We start from the raw sequence: 19,059 nt of genomic DNA, 5'->3' as shown, positions 1-19,059 counted from the left end.
GAGGAATGAACCATCTGCCTAAAAGTTACAGGAAAGGTTTCAGAGGAAGCAACATTTATATTAGCCTTTGCAGGGTATCTACGGGCTCACAACAGATAAAGGGTTGCTTGTGGCAGGACATTCTAGGCCTAAGGAACAGAATATAGCAAGGTTCTCTCTCCTTCCTCTCTCTTTCCACAACTCCACTCTCGACCCATTCCTCTCCCTCAGACATCCTAAACAGCCACAGAGCTTCTGGTGTTGACAGAGTGGCAGAACTTCCCTTGTGTGGGACAGGCCACCCTGGAGTCAGGGCCTAGTCTCTTGGGATGAAGCTCTGGGATTCCAGGAAGGGGGACCCCTCCCTACCTCCTCAGCTGGAAGTGGCTCAGGGGTGCCCACCCAGGCGGGATTCCCTGCTAATCACCCGAATCTTGCCTGTTCCTCCAGCTAAAATCATCATAGCTGGCTGGGACTAGCAGTGTGACTCAAACTCCTCTGAGCAATCGTGTCCAGCCTAGGGCAGATGCCTGGAGAGGGGAGGGGGTCAGGGTGGGGATTACACCCCAGGGAGCACAAGGACACTTTCTCCAAAATCTCCCTTCCCCCCCTCCCTGGGCCCCTTTCTAATGTTCAAGCTCTCCCTTTTCCTTCTCTCTCTCCCCTTACGAACAAAGCTGATTTCTCTCTGGCTCTTTTCCCACCATTAACAAAGTTAGGAATTTCTTGGCTCATGAGCAAGGGCCTTGGAGATCCAGCCTCCTTCAAGCCAGATCTCTGAGTGGATTTAGGCTGACTCTGTAAGAACCGTGGCTTTGGTGGCTGCCAATCGACCCCTAAGGTTAACAAAGAATTAGCTTCCCGTCCCAGTCTCCAAGGATGGTTCTTCTCTCTGTGAGCAGACTCTAGAATTGGCCCTGGACCATGAGGGTCAGGTATAATCTGCTCCCAGCCTTGGACCTGGGCACTGACTGCCAGACAGACCTGCTGGACCAGTCACTGGAAGGGCATGTCCCTTCCGTTCCCCCTTGGTCTCCTCGTTCTCTCCAGCTGCTGTGCCAAAGGAATAGCTCACTGGCAGAACAGAACGCTGTCCTCAAATGTCCATCTTCAGCCTAGTAATTCTTGCCCAAGCTCTTTATAGCTGTACTTAGGGGGAAATGACATTGGGGTGAAGGGGCTGATGCAGCCAAATGAAGGTGGACTTCACTTTGAGAGAACTGCATAAACAATGTGAATTTACAAAAACACCCCCAGAGAATTCTTCCTGCATAGTTGGCAGTTACATACATCAGAAAGGATTCACTCCCGTAAGAATAGAGATCTTAAAATTCTTATTCTGTGTACTCTTCAAAGAGATATTTAGGGGTTGGGAAGGAGGTGGGATATCAACTTAAAGATCATCAGGGATGAAGAAAAATCCTGAGATGATGATGCAAGTCAGTTGGTGATACAGAATCTCAAGTGTGAAAATCCATCCCCTTACCATGACAGGCCAGTTTTCGTAAAGGGAAGTATTCTTCATCCCCATGGTCCAGGGCCAAGATCTGGGTCAAGTTCCTGTCTTGGGAAGGGGACAGCTAACTAGCCAACCCTTGATGGATTAATCCTAGGGAAGGGCTAGATCACACAAAGATCCAATGCAGAGCTCCTGGCCCTCCCTCCATTCCTTTCTTGGGAACAACATGAGCCTTCATTGCCCAAAAGTGAGCAGCCAAGAGAAGGTGGAGTCCAGATCAGTGCACAAACCCAGTCAGTATTCAGCCCTGAACCATTACACACTGATCTGCCTGCCCTGCTACTTTCACAAGACAGCGGGAGATTATCCAGTAATCTGCCAGGGTCAGATCAGCTGTGGGCGAGATTTATAGGCCCAAATGGGGACAAATGGCATTCTTTCAGGCTGCAAGTCTTTAAGGAAGAAATGGAGAGGACAAGACTGCAGGCCAGATTTATTAGGCCAGGGAGGGGAAAGTGATTACCAGTCCATGAACACACTGGACTGTTTTGTAGTCCAACAATCCTTGAGGACATTACAGGGGAAACCTCGGCTATCCCCTCTACATCCCCAACCCAGGTCTCTCCAGAGAGGATTAACTGCAGGGCCCCTCGAGGAGTGGAGACACCTGGACAGCCAGGACGGTAAGATTAACCAGCAGCTCGGTGAAGTAACACTTCCCATTCTCAGACAAAAACAACATAAGGAACTCCTCCTCCAGCTGTTTTCACTGAGTCAATAAAGAGACTAAAGCAACTATCAGAGGAAGTTTGGAAAGCCTCAATTCTATATAAAACAGATGTAGGTATCCAAACTTTTTCTTTAAATGAATTGTCAGATCCATCTTGATTTGCTGTTTGGTGATACTGTTACTTGGGTACTTGTCATCTCTCTCTTAACAGCGTCCTTGGAGGCAGCAACCATGTCTTCTTCATCACCTTTATATGCCCTTCAGTGCCTAGCGGTGCCTGGTACCTTGTTGGTATTCAGTAGACAGCTAGTGGATCCAAATGGGTAGGGGACCCAGACTTTTCAAGTAAAGAAACTGGGTTTAGGGTATGAAAAGAAATATTTTAAACTCATCTTCTCTGGACTTCACTCAAGCTGACTGGTGGGGTCCTTGTCTTCCTGCAGCCTGTCTGGGGCATTTCCACCCTCCCTTCTCAGTGGTATCTCAATACAAGCCAGCCTGACATTAGTCCCTCGCTCTCTCTCCAGCCCAATACCAAGATGTGTACACCTGGAGAAGCAGTGCTTCAAAAATTTCTCTATCATCACAGTGAACTGGTGAAGCTTCTGAGGTATTAAGCAATCCATCATAACATTTGTGACCGGTTAACTTTAATTTGTCAAAATAAATCTGCAGTTTTTGCATGTTAGTAATACAGTGCTGGTATTGACAGGAAAAATCATCTGCTTACACAGAAACCTTCGTTTAGGAGCACACCTTAGGAGGGAAACGGATACACAATAAAAGGCAAATGCAGGCCGAGCAACGAGCCCTACAGCATAACAGGCTGGATGTCGGATTTGAGGATTATCTAGTACAGCTGTTTAGCTGCCGAGCTGATAAAGGGGAAGCTCTCAACCAGGTTACAACCAGAAGGGAAAAAAAACTCTCTGATTTTCCATGAGCGGTGGCCGTCGTGCCTTCAACACTTGGTTGAATCAGTTCATCAGCATCAAAACTCAATTCCAGTTCCAAGACACAGGAGAATTTTACCACACAACCTACTTGGCGCCCCCCCTTCAGTGGCCCACTGCCACCCTCATCCTGCCAACTCTCTCCCTCCCAAAAGACACGACGTGGCTTTGTTATTGCAGACAAGCTTCTTAAGTGAATAAAGAATGCATACAAAATAGCATTTTAACTGAAGTCATACAATGAAGTCTCACTCCTGTTTATTATACAATGAATTGATAAAACAATCATTTCTAGTATATATCTTTTTTTTTTTTAAAGAACTAATACTTTCAGGGTTCTGACGACCACACTCTAGCCTGGGGGTAGGGCCCACACCTGCCCCCACTGAGGACTGCTCCTTGGGCCACTGTGGAGGAAGCCTGGGCTGTCTCAATCATGAAGGGTTGTGACTGGCAGCCCAGCCACAGAGAGACAACAGGCCCAGCAGGCAGAGCCAGAACCTGGTCCTGGGGCTGCATACCAGGAAATGTGGGCTTCCTCCAAACATGGCCACTGCCTGCCCAGTCCAGGCTTCAGCAGGGCCATGCCCGGGCCTTCCGTACGCGAGTCCTTCCAGTAGTCCACACATAATGCTCTACATATTAAAAACAAACCATCTTGGTACTGTGGATAAGAACAGTTGTAACAAAGTCATAGCTACATATTTTTCTCTACATTTTGTTTATTGAGACAAACTAATTAAAAGGCACAAACATAGGGCATGTTTACATGGACATTATAACAAACATATACATTAAAAGTGTAGGAATGTGTTGCCTTCCTGCTAAACAGAAAGTTCCTAAGCTTTTATATATACAAAAGTTGTACAATTTAATGTCCTAAAGTACAAAAAGATCATTTATAAAATTATTTTACACTAAGTACTATTTATTTTATTTTTTACTATGTAGTTGAACCCCCTCGAACTATTTTGTATAATGACACACAGATACCTGTCCCTGATGTAGGAAGTCTGCCTCAGACGCAAGGTATTTTGATGCTTGAACTGACACAGTGGGGTATAAATGGAAGTCATCCAGTTTGATAGTCAGTCCTGCAAACATTCTGCAAGATTAACACAACTAATTTCCATTTCTCTTAACTGCAAGATTAAAAAAGAAAAAACCAAAAACATAATTGCAACTTAAAAAAAAATCACAGCGTCTTGGTTTTAGTATTGTTTTTTAAAAAACACGATGCTTTAAAAACATTAAATGTGTGGCATGATGGCGTAGAGTATCTGTTTCCCTAGCTTTTGGTTTCTACTTTATGTACAGAGATAAAACATCCTGCTAAGAAATAAAAAGCACATGTCTTAACGTGCACTATCATTGCTGGGCGTCTGCAGGGAGTGCAGACAGCTGTCTCCCTGAAAACCCCACAAAGCGGATACAAGTGTTTTTTTCAAAGGAAAAAAAAAGTGATGTCCATATTTACAAAGTTGAACAAATCTGCACAATACTTGATTAAGAAATGGAAGGAGAAATTTAAAAAAGATACACTCTGCTTGTTCTGAAGGGGCATACTACCTAGTTAGTGGTTAGAATAAAAACTGTATACAATTTAATATAAGACATAAACTCTAGTGAGCAACTAACACATCTTTCCCTGTTGAAACATCAACAGGCTCTGATTGGGAGAGAGAGGGGCATATTACATCCCAGTGCCTCCAGCGTCTTCCAATTTAAAGCAATATATTTCAACTGTTCCAAAGCACTCCTCGGCTCCTTAATAGGAGTCCCACGGCCTCTGTCTGCTGGAGTCGGCCTGTCCGCACACTTGACTTCTCCTGTCAGCTGCGGCCTTTTCTTACCAAAACACTATTTGTATATTTTGGTTTTTTTTTTTTTTAATTTTTTAAAAAAGTCAACTACAATGCTATATTCCATCAGGATTAGTATGCTGAGCAATATTTACATCTCCAAATATCAGGTCACAATCCCTATTATATGTTGACGTTAGAATGATAAATTACCATATGCTTTGCATATCAGAGCTGGTATCACCTTTCCCATAGGGAATGCTGCCTGAAATTAACATATTCCCAAAGGTAAAATGCATATTCTCTGAAATGCATTTTATTATGACAATGCGTGTATTTACTCATAAAAACAATAAACACAGACAATTCTACACTAGCTCTCAATCTGTGGAGTTAGAACTTCAGGTTAAAATCAGCCATCCACCTTGACCATATGGGGAGAGGAGCTCTGCTAGTGTTTAGAATAAAACGATTTCTTGGGATTAGAAACAAATGCTTATTTTTCTTATTTTGAAATGGGTTTTGCTTTTTTATGATTGGTTTTAATTTGGGCATTTCATCTTGCCAACTACTATCCTGTTTAAGCAATGCTGTCAGCTAAAAGGAATTTCTGATTAAACTAAAGTGGTCCAGTGATATGTGACATACACACCCTACTTTGAACAATCCCAGCCAAATTGGAGAAAAATGCTACTACACTATTTTTTAACTAATGTAATGAAATCTCCCAATTTCATGGTTTACTTTTTGCTTTAATAAACTAAAAGTAAGTTGCTGGTAAATATTTACTTTAACCCATATTTTGACTTTATAATACTGTTTACCAAGGTGGTGATGTAGGCAAAGCTTGGGGTAAGAAAGGCATGCTCTCTACAGGCCTCATTGCTATATTGAGAGGGGCGGCTAACGTCATAGGCGTGGGCAGGTTCATCGGAGACGTGATCGTGACAGGGTGTGCTATATTCACTGGAGCAGTGACAGGGGTGGGGAGGTTGACTGGGGTAGTGAGTGTTAAAGGAGAGGTCATGGATAATGGACTGGTTATAGTTACAGGGTGCCCTATGTTCATTGGGCTGGTTATATTAACTGCACTTGAAACATTTACTGGACTTCTCATGCTCATTGCAGCTGCCACTGTGACTGGGTTTGACATAGTCCCAGACGACACAGAGGACGTTATATTGAATGGAGTAGTGAGAGTCACAGGTGTCGTAGCAGCCGTGGAGGTTTGGCACAGGTTAGCAGCTTCTAAAATAAGAAGACAAAAGGGCCTTTAGACTCTCAAAACAGTGAACACAATTCAGTTTCTGAATCAACTTCTTTTAATTAAAAAGGACAAACATTTAATAAATTAAATTACAGTTTTCTACCCCGTGGTCAACAAGAAGGGAGGATCCTTCTGAGCACAAGACTGGGGACCAGGAATCCCAGCATGAGAGCGGATCTCTTTTCTGATGCTTTGCCTCCCACAAGGACTTAGGCAACTTGTTTAGCCTAGGTGCTTCTGGTTTCGAGTTTGGATTTACTCACCTACCTCACAGTGAGGCTGGGAACATCAGTTAATTTCTGCAAGGCACTCTAGGGGGCAGAGATATCACGTAGGGCTAAGTACTCTCACTACCACTTCACGGAGTTCCTCTGAGTTCTAAAGACTTTCCTGGGAAGAGCTAAGCATCTGAAAGCCAGGCGAGCAGACTTGTTTACACAGAGTGGGCGACGGTCACACAATAACAGATAATCAGAAAAGTCTTCTCAGAAGGCACACGGTAACTAGCAGTAAGGTGTGTGTCCTCCGTGCTATGTATTCTAAAGCCTTCTCAGAAGTGAAGCCATATTCTGTTGTTTTAAAAATCCATTAAGCAGGGATTAATAAGCTATTTTAGTATCATCCGCTTATTTCAGTCTTACAAAAATCATTTCAGTTAAATAATTCTGTTGTTTGTGGTTGTTTCTTAACTACATTAAGAAAGAATATGCGTCCCTCGTAGTTTCACGTTCTTCTCCCAACTCCCGCTTCTTTTTCCCTTTCTGATGCTGACATAATCACATACTTTATGCCTGTCATTTAACTGCACATATTACACACACCACCAACCATACCAAGCAGGACTAACCAGGCTAGGAGAGCTGGCAGTGAGTTGGGGGGACCTGGGTCCTTGTTATCAACAAAGCCTGGGCACTTCTTAAGGAAACTTCCCTCAGAGGTGACACCCCCCCAGCCCCACCCCTCAACAAAATTCAGCACCACCTGCTGGTGTGTCAGAAAAGAGCAGTAACAAGACAGATGGGGGTGCTGGCTGTGACCTGGTGTCAAAATGAAAAAATGCATTTGAGACATAAAGATAGAGGGTTGCACACATGACACACATGGGTCAAATCACCTCAGGTGGACCCCTGAGTCGATGAGCAGCCCTTTCTTGATCAGTATGATGGAACCTCAGCATTACTCCATGCTCCACATCAGGGATTCCCAAACCTGGCTGATGATCAAAATCATTTATCCAGGGGGATTTTTTTTTTTAATGGCTTCCCAGAAAATTCAATCCTGTGATTTAGACGGAACCTGGGAAATCCGTATTTTTAAAAAGCTCCTGAGGTGATGATATGATTGTCATCCAGGTTTGGAAACTTAGGTTACCTTATTTAAGCCCCAAATTTAAGGGACGTGCTGATTTATGTTCAGGTTTTCAGGTCAGGAGTCTCTTCTCCCCACAAATGTGGTATTCACTAACATGAGTTTCTAACATCAGAGATCGTTTCCAAAGAGATCCACGCTACAAATGGGAATACAATAGCATTTTGTTTCATGGGGGTCAGAAGATGAGTTGAACAACTGAGACTTATTGTGCAAGCACACTGAAATACAATACCAAACAGAAGGGTGCAGAAAAAAAGAGAATGAGGAAGAAAACCAACTCACTTTCGAGGTGATGGTAGCATTGCTAAAAATATTGCTTCCACCAAACGAGTTTTCGCTCTCCCATGTGCCATCTCCCCACCTCTCCTCCCACGTTTTCTTTTTAATCTAACCTTACTCTTTTCTGTAACTTAAGTACTTTTACTTCTTAAGTAAAACATCCTTCATAATATGCTTTCAACTCACTATGCAATTATCATAGCCTATAAACACATATAAATATTTCTCTCCTACCCCCCACTTCTCCACCCCTACTCCTGATACAAAACATTTTGTCAAAATAATGACAAATAATCATTTGGAAGACAGGAATAAGCAGCACCTGAGGCAGAGGGGGAAGCCTATCTGAACTGCTGCACTCTTTTCCTCCAGTGCCAGATGTATATGAAAAGAGTGCTATTCCTTTTATCTTTATCCAAGTCCGGGATGTTTGGAAGGGATCTGAGGAAGAGGACAGTCACACTACATGAAAGCAAAGAATGGAAGAAACTACACAGCAGAGGAATTACAGCAGAGTCTACATGCAGAGGATTCCTTATACATTTAAAGTAAACAGTAAGACATGACAGGGATGAGGGAGGAAAAATGGAATTTAGGAAATCTGTCCTGTGGCTGATGATAAACTGTCAAAATGATTTAACTGAAATGGCTGCACAAGAGTCCAGAAGCCAAAGCTACAATTAGTAAGTTAAAAAGCTGTTTTGAAAACTGATATACCAACTGATTCTTTACAGGATGTATTTGGGAGAAAAACAAACCATTCTCAATTTTAATAACAATTACAGTCAAGTCACTAACAACTGACATACGTTCATGTTAAGCTAATGCCAGCCCCAGTGACAGACTGAATGAGATTAAGGGTGAGACCAAGAGAAAAGGCAGCAGCATTACGAAGTCTGAAACACGTAAAAAAGAAGACAATTCAGGAAGAACACTAAAGAGCAGAAAATAGCAGTTGTAAGAAAATGAACTTTCATACACACAAGGATAAGTTCACCTACCTCTGAAAGTGGGAGTATTTTAGAAACAAAGGAAAAAAGAGCCCTTAATGCATGGAGGCTGACACAAAAATAAGCATAAAAAAGGGACTCTGGGCATACTGAGCAAAGGGCCAAATCTGGCTCCAAATTTGTAACAAAAAAGTAAACCAAGAGAAACAACATGACAAGAAATACCGAGAATTTTTATTTCCTAGTAAAAAAATTTATCTGGAAGCTTGGAAGCTTTGTTGCCAATAACTTTACCAGGTGTTTCCCAGCATATACAGTATGTCCACAAAGTGCTCTCCTCGCGGTGGCTGTGACGTTGCCCACTCAGCGTACCTCAGGGACGCACTCCTCCAGCCACGCGTGGAGCGCTGGCAGCCTCGTCTTACCTTTCTTCCTTGCTTTGACAGCTTCTTCCCACAGCCTCAGTGTCTCCACCTGCTTCCCCGGCCAGCTGCTCACGTGCTGCTGCTGCTGCTGCTGCTGCTGCTGCTGTTGCTGCTGCTGCTGCTGCTTCTGGCTGCTGGTCTCCTCGCTCATGCATGCTGCCCCCAAGACAAACCAGAAACACTCCATTTACCTTGAAAAAGTGCAGCTATCTTTTCAAAATCGGAAACTTCAGATACTCTGACTCCTCACAACCCCTCTGATTGTTACCATTTGACTGGACAGTTTTTACTACAGTGCATCTTGTTTGCTGCTTCTGTCTATATTGGTCAACTAGGTAAATTTTAAAAATCTAGAGCTAGGGAAAACCAATGTAAAAAAGAAAAGAATTCTTTGCTACATTAAAAAGCAAGTATCTTTTAGAATGGAACTTGGGTAATTTTAGCACAGAATAATTAATGTTCATCGAAGTATCCAACATATACCTGGTTACTTGACCACAACAATGTACACTAAAAGTAAATTTGTATGAAGTCTGACACGCTAGATAATAAACCTAATGTACTTACAAAGAAGCAAAAATGAAAGATTACACTTTTTTCTGGTGGTAGGGGAGATCTTAAACAAAAAACCTGGGTAAACACAAGTGATGAACTTTATCCACAAGCCCGTGGATAGTCTACCTTCAACTCTGAATTTATGGTAAGCAAAATATTTAACACTTCAAATGGATATGATATCCTATTTCTCTGTAGATTTGGGTTTGAAAAGTAAGCTTATTTAACACTGCTTTTATCCTTAGGTTATTAAGGACATGTTATTAACACAATCAGGAGTTCGGTGGCACTTGAGCTTGAGAATCTTCCTAACATTAAATAAAAACAATTCAAACTGCCAAGCAGGAGACGCAGCTTCCTAGTAGCCTTCTGTTGCCACAATTCTAACACACTAGAGCTTTTAATTCAAACCCCATAGAAGAAGAGACAGATTGAAAAATAGCTGCAGGGAAAATGTGCTCTTTTAACATGGGTGTTATTAGTAGCCAAGTACAAGATTAAAAGCAAAATCAGTGGAGAATTTATCAATACCATCTGCAAACATGCATGTAAAGTGTATTTCCAAATTAATATACACTCTCTTTTGATGCATGTCTGCATACTTTAGTAACAGGAGGAAACACATAAAATGAACATTAATATAGTCCTGAGAACACAAGTGAAAAATACCTTCAATACATTATAAAAACATCTAGATTCTGTCAATCCAAAATGAAAAAAAAAAAAATTTGAAGTGTCACCTACTTTTACTGATGCCTTGTTTACATGTATTACAGTTGATGCTTTGGCTCTGCCCGTGCGTCTTTAAGTGGCTGGTGATGTATGCTGCACTCAGGAGCTTTCCGCAGATGTTACAGGATACCTTGCCTTCGTGGCGCACCATGTGTGTCCGCAGTCTGTCTTTGGTGGCAAAGGCAGCAGTGCACGTCTGCATGAGGGAGGAAAACTTTTTTTAAATATAGACTATCCTGTTCTACTCATTTTAAAGTACGTTATATTCTAGGTATTAACCTATCCATGTCAGCAAGCAGACTGAATTAGCTGAATTTTCATGGCATGTGTTACCTAGAACTGTACTCTTAACAAAACATTTGGTGAATTTTAGACTCTTACAAATTTGGGGGGGGGAGAAAAAAAATATCAACAGAGTAGTGAAAAGATGTGAGCTTCAGAGTCATTTAAACCTGGATTTAAATCCAGCTCCCTCAATCACTAAACAGTGTGATACTGAGCAAGTTAGCTAACCTGTCCGAATTTTTTTCTTCATCTGTAATGAGGACAATAATACCTACCTCACAAAATTACTGGTGGATTAAGAGCCTGGCCCAAGGCCTCACACATAGTAGGTGCTTACTAAGTGACACTAGCTTCCTTCCTCCAACTGAATTTTTCTTAGAATTCAAATCATTTACTTAATAAAATCAGTCATTAACAAATTTAACTACAAGGAGCACAAAAAGATTTTCAGCAACAAACCAGAATTACTGATGCCTAAAACAGTCATTTGCTTTAGCAAGATTCTTAACATTTTTTTCTTAACATTTTCAATATCACAACTTATATAAAATAAAATCATTAACACGAGTAGATTTTTAAACAACTGGAAAATGCTCCAATTTGCCAATATCAGAGAAAAATCCAGTAAGTGATAACATTTGGGAGAAAATTCATACTTTCTTCTACTGCATTTAAAACAACCTCAACCATCAGCCCAGAAATTAATTTAAAGCATTTCATTCGTTTATTCATTTCAAATACACAGCGACCTTTGCAAAGACAATAAATGTTTTTTTATATAACAATAAATACTGTTGCCCAAGGAAACGGAAATGTAGCTTCACAAAAACAGCATATTTACATTTTCAAATGATCTTGTCTCACAGAAACAGAAGCTGTCATTTATATTTTATAAAACTAGAATTCAAATGGACCACATTTATTCAAGTCAGTGATTTTAAGACTATTTAAAAACGGTGAGATTTGATTGGCTCAGATCTTCTGGATAATGTGCATTAAGTGCTACACTAAGGATAAGTCATTTTAACTCTTACTTGGCATTTGAAGGGTCTTTCTGTTGAATGGACATGTTTTACGTGACAGCTTAAGTGGTCAGGCCTGTGAAAGAGAGTTTCAAGAGAAGATGTAATGGAACACACACAGAGAAATGCTACTTACTGTGATGTTTACATGCTTGGCAGATTTGGGTGGGGGACATTTTAAAGAAAGCTAGCAGAATTACCAACTCCCCCGCCCCCCGTGCAAGTCTCCTTACCTCTCTTACCATAATCAAAAGTCTTAGTCCTTTACCTGTTAATTTTCTCTCCTAGTCAACATTAAACCATATTAGGTCTTTATTCTTTACAAGGACAAAATACCCAAAGTATAGTCCGAACACTTGCCAGAGACAACTTGTACTATATTAACTTTAAAAGGCTTTTAAAAATGAAAATTAGTGAAATGTTAGTAACCACAGAAAAGTGGAAAAAATGTTCTCTTAAAAACTTCAAGAGTATCCAAGGTCATGCCAACTTTCAGGATATGTTTCTTTGTTTTGTGCAGTGAACCTCATGTCTAGTCACCCAACTGAATTGAAAACTGATGGTTTTGCAGCTTTGGTAAGAAGTACTTATGTGCCAAATGAAGGCCTGAGTCCATCAAGGTACTCTTTAAATGAAATAAGTTAATCACTACGTCACCACTTGTCAACCACACCAAACTGAAATTAGACCTGAAGGTATAATACTTCATCTGTCACCAATCTCCTCTAACAACACAAGCCTGCACATACCTATTCTCACATAAACCTTTTAGATTACACAGAGATCACACTGAAACCATAATGGAAAAAAGCAAAGCAAAATGCAGTACCTCGAGAAGCCTTTCCCACAAACACTGCAAGTATAGGGTTTGGTGATGCCTCCTTCATGAGACCTCACATGGTAAGTCATCCGGTCCTTCCTCTTGAAGCGCTGATTACAAATAGGACACTCGAAAGGCTTTTCGTCCGAATGGGAGAGCTTGTGCCGATTGAGGTGGTACACGTCTCGGAAGGCCTTCCCACACATCTCACAAGCATGGTTCTTCTTGACAGGCTTACTGGGTTTCTTGACAGACTGGGTCACGGGCATAGCTGTGGTGCTGGCACTGCTGCTGGGGTTGGTGCCCGAGGAAGATGTAGTGACTGTTGACAAGATGCCTGCAATGGTTGAGACCAACGAAGTTCGGCTGCTGTCCCCAGCGATGGTGGAGATAAGGGGAACCACCGTGGTGGGGGTTTTCTTTGGCCGGGACACCAACTTGATGCCTGTGTGGCAGGACTCGTGGCGCCTCAGGTGATAGCTGTCCCTGAAAGCTTTACTGCAGTAAGTGCACACAAAGGAAGTTTTGGGTTTTTCTTTTTTAATCCCAATGGCATCCTTTAATGTTTCTGGAGCAGCCTGAGGTTTCTGAGTTATTGGTATTGGAAGCAATGGTTTCTGATCAGGGGGCTCCACAGCAGAGCTCAGGAGGGGCAGCAAGCTGTTCTGTGCTGCCTGCTGTTGGTGATGGGAGGCTTCATGGGCCTAAAACCAAACATTTACACTTCAGAAACTCAGCCTCTCATAATGACCTTCAAAATTCAACATGCTTCAGACAACAGAGACCAGAACAAACAATCAAAGAGCCTACAAGCTACTCTCTGCAGCAGAGATCCAGCAATCACCTAGGTACTCTCAGAGCTCCCAATACAAAGCATTAAAATCACTGCACAGACACAAAACTTTTGCGAATACGCTGCTGACGGTGATCTTGCTCTCAAACAGCTGAATAAACTACACACCACCCTGGTTCATAAGGGACACAGCAGCTGATGAAGTCACTTTGCATTAGTCTGTCAGTGTCAAAACCAAGTTTAAATAACTTGTCAAAAAATTACCCTCCAGACTTAAGTATTTAACAGTACCTTATAACACTAATGCACAAAACGCACACTCACATACAAACACATATATACAAGTAGTCATCTACTTGTCTACTTTACCTAGAAAAAGTAATGCATTGTGTCTCTCCCTTTCCATCAGAAAACCGTTAGTGACTGAGGAAAGAGGCTGTTGCTAAGTGACAAAAAGAATCTAGTTCTCTGAATACATATGCCAGTTGTTAAGTTTACTTTGAAAGTTTTCACTTAACTCTACTGAAGATTTGATTGAAATGAAACCTGCAATTAATCAACCTGGAAGGCATTTGTGAAGGCAGCTCACAGCAGAACACCTGCCCGTTGTTTCTCAGTTCATGTACTCTTACACTAAAGTCTATATCCTTTAGCAACACTAGCTGTTCAAACCCTCAACTCTCTCAGACAGACTAGTAAGAGGAAATAAACTATAAATTATTAAAATTCCTTTCATTTTCATCTTCTTCCAGCAGTTGTAGATTTCATTAAAGTATCAGACATTTGCTGTTATAATGTGCTGCTCCACTCCAAAATTGGGGGCTGGCCACTGCCTGGAAATTTTCTTTAGCTGCACTGAAACCAAAATTTCACTGTGGATCAGGTTCTTGGTATTTATGAGGAGTTACTCTCTTGGTTTTTTGATTCTTCCAAAATTCTCCACACCTCCATACTGATAAACATTTAGGAAATGATGGGGAAAAAATTCCTGAAATAGTTCTTCCTAGTATGTTGTACTTGATCGACATTATTTTTGAAACTCTTGACAGTGAGCCCAAGCTCCTGTGCTTGAGTTTTGTAATCCTAAAAGGATACAGGCACTCAGAGGTAAGAGTTCCAAATATTTTAAGCATACAATGTCCTAGGAAGGGTCTATCCCATCATCTTAGAAGCTCTAGACACTTTTTTACCCTTCTCACTGTATAATCTTAAGACCTGCAGTTAACTCTATTAAGGAGAAAAAAAACACGGAGACAGACACACTCACACAGAGCTTCCCCTCCCCCCGCCCCCAACAGACAAAAACATCTACTACACGTTGCTCGATGTTTACTTGATGGCAGGACAACAGCTAAAACAGCTAAGCCTGGAACCAGACTCCCCCAAATCATTAGGAGGTGTGGTATCCAGAATTACCACTTGCAATGTAATAATTCTGACTGAATCTCCCTTTGAGTCCTGGAAGTACTCAATAGAAATTGTATGCTTACTTATGAGTATCTTTCTGGACTTAGTGCTCACACTGAATTACAGTCCACTTTTAATTTAATTTATGGAGCTCCTGGAACTATCAGGCGCTACCCAAGTAACATTGGTAGAAACTTTATAGAATTTGGACTCTGATCTAACCCCCTTTCCAACCTGGCTGTAGGACACCCAAGTTTCCATACAGTATACAAACAGTTAATAGCTGAAGATAGCTCAAGATATACAATTTCAAAGGCTAACAGATCAGATAATAGGGAACACAAATCTTCTGGACAAAGTTCAGACTTACAGTGTTTAGAGGCATTTTTCAATTCTAAACAACCATTAGTTCGATGGAGTACTAAAAGCACTTACTGCCATTTTACCAATTCAGATGTCTGTGGCAACATAAAGTATTTTTACAGCATTGCTGAAGCTCACTCTCACACGAGGGTCACACCAGGTCCCTGCTTCTTGGGTGAAATGCTGTAGGAGGCCTCGACCACTACGGGAATCACTTTCTGAGGATTCCTAGGATCCCCACACTTCTATATGAAGCCTTCTAAGAGGGGAACTGGGTTTCCCCAACTTGTTCTCTGGGGGAGAGACAGAGTAAAATAACAACCATTGCCTGCCTTCAGTTAAGTGATTTTTAAAAATATATAACTTCTGGGTAGACTTTTATTTGACTAGCATCATCAAAACAAAGTTTTAATTTTATCTCCCATCTCTTTCAATTACAAGGCTCTTTTTTTTTTGAAACCCTGCCCAAGCTTTCCTTTTTCTGGGGACGGCAAGAAACAAAAATAAAACAGAAATGTTATTTCATCACCCAGGGTGGTAGGATATGGCACCATGAAATCTCCAGTGCCAGAGGATAAAAGATTTTGTACTGAAAGAAATTAGCATCAGTGAGTCATATCTTGAATGTCCTGTTAGGAGAATCATCCATCAAACATTTTAACAGCTATGGCTTTCACTTTCCACCAGGTTACTTGGAAATCAAGCAGGTATTAAACTGTTTTAAAATATAAATTCAATGGGATGGTCCAGAAAACAAATGAGAGACTTTAACTCTCTTATTTCCCCAGTGAAAATTACTTAAAACTGGAACTGAGTAAGTCTATTCATACCTTTCCAGAGAAAAGACTGAAATATTCTCTTTACCCATTCAACTGTCCTCGGCTCTAAATTATAAGTTTTCCAACAATTTTCACTGCACACATTGCCAAGCCCAGGATCAAATATTAGCTTTCACACTTCTCCATCAGGTGGAAAAAAAGATTTTAGTAGCTGAAAAAAATTGAATAATATAAAAATCTAATTAAAAAGTTGATCAATAAATGCTTGGCATTTGCTTTATCCAGGAAAGAAGTAATAAAAGTATTCCAAAAGATTTTTTAGCTAGTTTCCCAAAAATTAATTACAGGTTTTCCCCTCATATAAAGAACTCTCATTTTTTTCAATCTCCATGAAGTTTATAGAGAACACGTTTAATATGGTAAATCTAAACCATCCCTCATGTGAAAATCACTTCACTGACCCATTAATTCCATATTTTAAAATGACCATTTGAAAGCTTTTTCTAGAGAGGGCATTTGCCACCTTTACACCAACCTGGATGCTAGTTAGTTATATACCACATCTTTTCCAGCATTTTTAAGTTGACTTATCACATTATCAAGCTCATCAAAGCACAGTACTAGCTCAGAATGAAAAAAGGGCCAAGTCAGTGAATTCTGTAATTTTGAATATATTCAATTTTAAGAAGCCCGAATATATTCCAACAATTACTTGAAAATCAAATTACTCACATTTTAAAGAATATGTCTTAAAACAATAAACCACCCCTACGAAATAGGCAGTGTTTGAATTAACCAGCTCCCTTTATTAACTCCACTGGGATAGGTCCAGTGGCTGGGAGGATTATTTGAAAATTCTGCATCCGTTCCTGGTTAGCTCCAAAAGGTCTCAAGCGCCCAAGCTACGCGTTTGGGATTTCACGAAGTTATTCAAAGAAGGAAAATAACTAAGAGAGGCGGGAAGAATGCACTTAAAGTGACGAGCTTCCTAACCTCCTCTGGTTCCGAAGTTTCCCCGTGAGCTCATCACTACTGCCCACTAACTGGTTCGTTTGCAAAGAAACGAAGCAGAGGAAGAAAAAAAAAAAAAGTTCTCGGTCTTCTAAATAGGGGTCCCCTCCTAAAGTGGGCGGGCAAGAGAACTGCCAGCGTATCGGCTACAGTCACCTTCAAGTTTCTTCCAAAAAGTGAAGACCAACACCCCATGAATGACTCATCTGGGGGCTTTGTAAGCGGACTTTGTTTGCTCTCTCCACTTGCCGTCTCCCCCACTTGGTTGGAGGAAACGTTCGAGGTGGGACGAGAGAGAAAGGCGCCCCGGGAGAAGGTGGGGCCTCCCGGAGTCCCGGCCGCCCCCGTGCCCACCCCCCCGGCCGGGGGATTCCCCGGGCTGAATGGGACGGCGGGAGAGCTGGACAGAGGGAGAGGGTGTCAGCTGCCAAGGCTCGGCAGAGGCTTGGGAAAGAAAAAACATAAATCCGGTGAAAAAGTTTGGGGAGAGCATACACATTCATAACACCCCCCCAACTGGGTAAACATGGGGGGGCGGCGGGAAGGGGGAGTGGCGGGGAGCCCAGGGACACTCGCTACTCGCGGGGATGGGGGGGTCAGAAAGTCAACACGCACACACACAAAAAGCGGAGAGGGAGGTGAAAAGGAGGGAGAGCGAGCGAAAGATGGATGAAGTGGGGGGGAACTAACACTAGGGACCCCCCTCACCCCACGGTGCGGGCCCGGGCCCGGCGCGCCGTGGCCAAGCGGACCGCGCTATCCAGCGGCCCGGCGCCCTCCTTTCTCTGGGCCGCGGGTGGTGACAGCGACTGGCCTCCTCCCTTCCCCTTCAGGGCGGGAGGGAAGGGTGTGTGCGTGTGCGTGTGTGTGCTGGGGGGGCCCGGGGTTCACCCCGAGGCCTGCTCTCTCCCCCGCACCCCGTGAGGCCGCCTCCTTTCACCTCAGCAGCCCCGCTCCGGCGGGGCGGGCGGGCGGAAAAACAAAGGGGGATTAAGGCCGGGCCGGAGAGCGGAGCCGGGAGGGAGGGGAGGAGCGCCCGCCCGCCCGCCCGCCAGCCCGGGGCCCGGCCCCCCTGTCCCCCCCGTGCCCCCCCGGGGGGGCCCCCAGTACCTGGAACAGGAACGCGGTCCAGTTGGCCTCCATGGCTGCGGCGGCCGACCCCCCTCCTCCCCACTCCCCCCGCTCGGGGAGCCTCCTCAGCCGGAGGAGGCGACAACAAAGCGGCGGCGGCGGCGGCGGCAGCGGCAACGGCGGCTCCTCAACATGGCAGCGCCGAGCGCGGCCACTTCCGGTAACCTCCGGGACGCACCACCGCCGCGGCGAGCGCGGGCGGGGGGGGAGCCCCGACCCGGCCGCCGCCGCCCCCAGTGGCCCGGACCCCTCCCGGGCGTCTTCGCGGCCGGCTTGCCGCCTCGGAGCTCAGCCAGTGCCCGCTGGCGGTGGGGTCAGGGTCCCCGCGGGGGGGCTGGGGTGGGGCTGGGGGCGGGGATGGGGCGCGGCGTCCCCCCCCGCGGGGGTGTGTGGTGCTGCGGTCCGTGGCTCAGGCAGCTGGAGCAGGGGGAGCTCAGGAGAGAAGATGGAGGACGCCAGGGTCTGGCGCCGGCTCGCTGGGCACGGCGGGGCCGGCTCCCGTGACTCAAACCTGGTGCCCAGCAGCATCGCGTCCCTATCAGACCCTGAGCGGAAGGCATAGGCCACGGCGGTCACCCGGCTCTTCAGTCCCTTATGCGCAGCACAACCCCCACCTCCAGATTGGGGAAAGCCCCTTCGACTTGGAGCGTCTCTCGTTTCAGCTATTTCATCCCAGCGAAACCTTCCGCGTTCGTGCTATGATATGCATCTAACTCTGAGCGGCCTTCCAACTCAAGCAGGGAATCCCACTGGGGTGCAGCCTCAGATCCTCCCTGTGCGAGGGAAACACTTCCCACGCGTAGAGATGTCATTGCTGGGTTATTCTTGGGTAAAAGGGCTGAGCTTCCCCATCCTCTCCCCCTGAACTCGAGATATGATGTGAAATTCTACCGAACACCCCTTCTCCCGCCAAAAGTAAAAATAAAAATACAAACAAGTGAGAAAG

At 43.7% G+C, this 19,059-nt stretch overlaps 1 protein-coding gene and 1 long non-coding RNA gene across 8 annotated transcripts; one reads left to right on the top strand and one right to left on the bottom strand.

Moving 5' to 3' along the window:
- Positions 1–2,801: 2,801 nt before the first annotated feature.
- On the bottom strand, positions 2,802–18,440 carry VEZF1 (vascular endothelial zinc finger 1). Of its 7 annotated transcripts, none has more exons than XM_032498431.1 (7): positions 18,093–18,440; positions 15,265–15,485; positions 12,639–13,333; positions 11,822–11,885; positions 10,515–10,716; positions 9,216–9,371; positions 2,802–6,171 (listed from the first exon to the last, which is right to left on the bottom strand). In XM_032498431.1, the coding sequence occupies exons 2-7, from the start codon at positions 15,268–15,270 to the stop codon at positions 5,744–5,746; spliced, it is 1,551 nt and encodes a 516-aa protein (XP_032354322.1). In that variant the 5' UTR covers positions 15,271–15,485; positions 18,093–18,440; the 3' UTR covers positions 2,802–5,743. The 7 variants fall into 7 exon arrangements, with proteins under 7 accessions (XP_032354322.1, XP_032354323.1, XP_032354319.1 ...); XM_032498432.1 differs by lacking the exon at positions 18,093–18,440 and adding an exon at positions 17,139–17,154; XM_032498428.1 differs by lacking the exon at positions 15,265–15,485 and having other exon boundaries at positions 18,093–18,434.
- LOC116669274 lies at positions 18,137–19,058 on the top strand. Its single transcript, XR_004326618.1, has 2 exons — positions 18,137–18,273; positions 18,776–19,058. It is a non-coding gene; the product is annotated as an uncharacterized LOC116669274 (long non-coding RNA).
- Position 19,059: the final 1 nt, after the last annotated feature.

This window comes from Camelus ferus, chromosome 16, assembly GCF_009834535.1.
Source record: "Camelus ferus isolate YT-003-E chromosome 16, BCGSAC_Cfer_1.0, whole genome shotgun sequence".
In the NCBI taxonomy this organism is placed as follows: domain Eukaryota; kingdom Metazoa; phylum Chordata; class Mammalia; order Artiodactyla; family Camelidae; genus Camelus; species Camelus ferus.
This window is presented reverse-complemented; position numbering and strand designations above follow the sequence as displayed.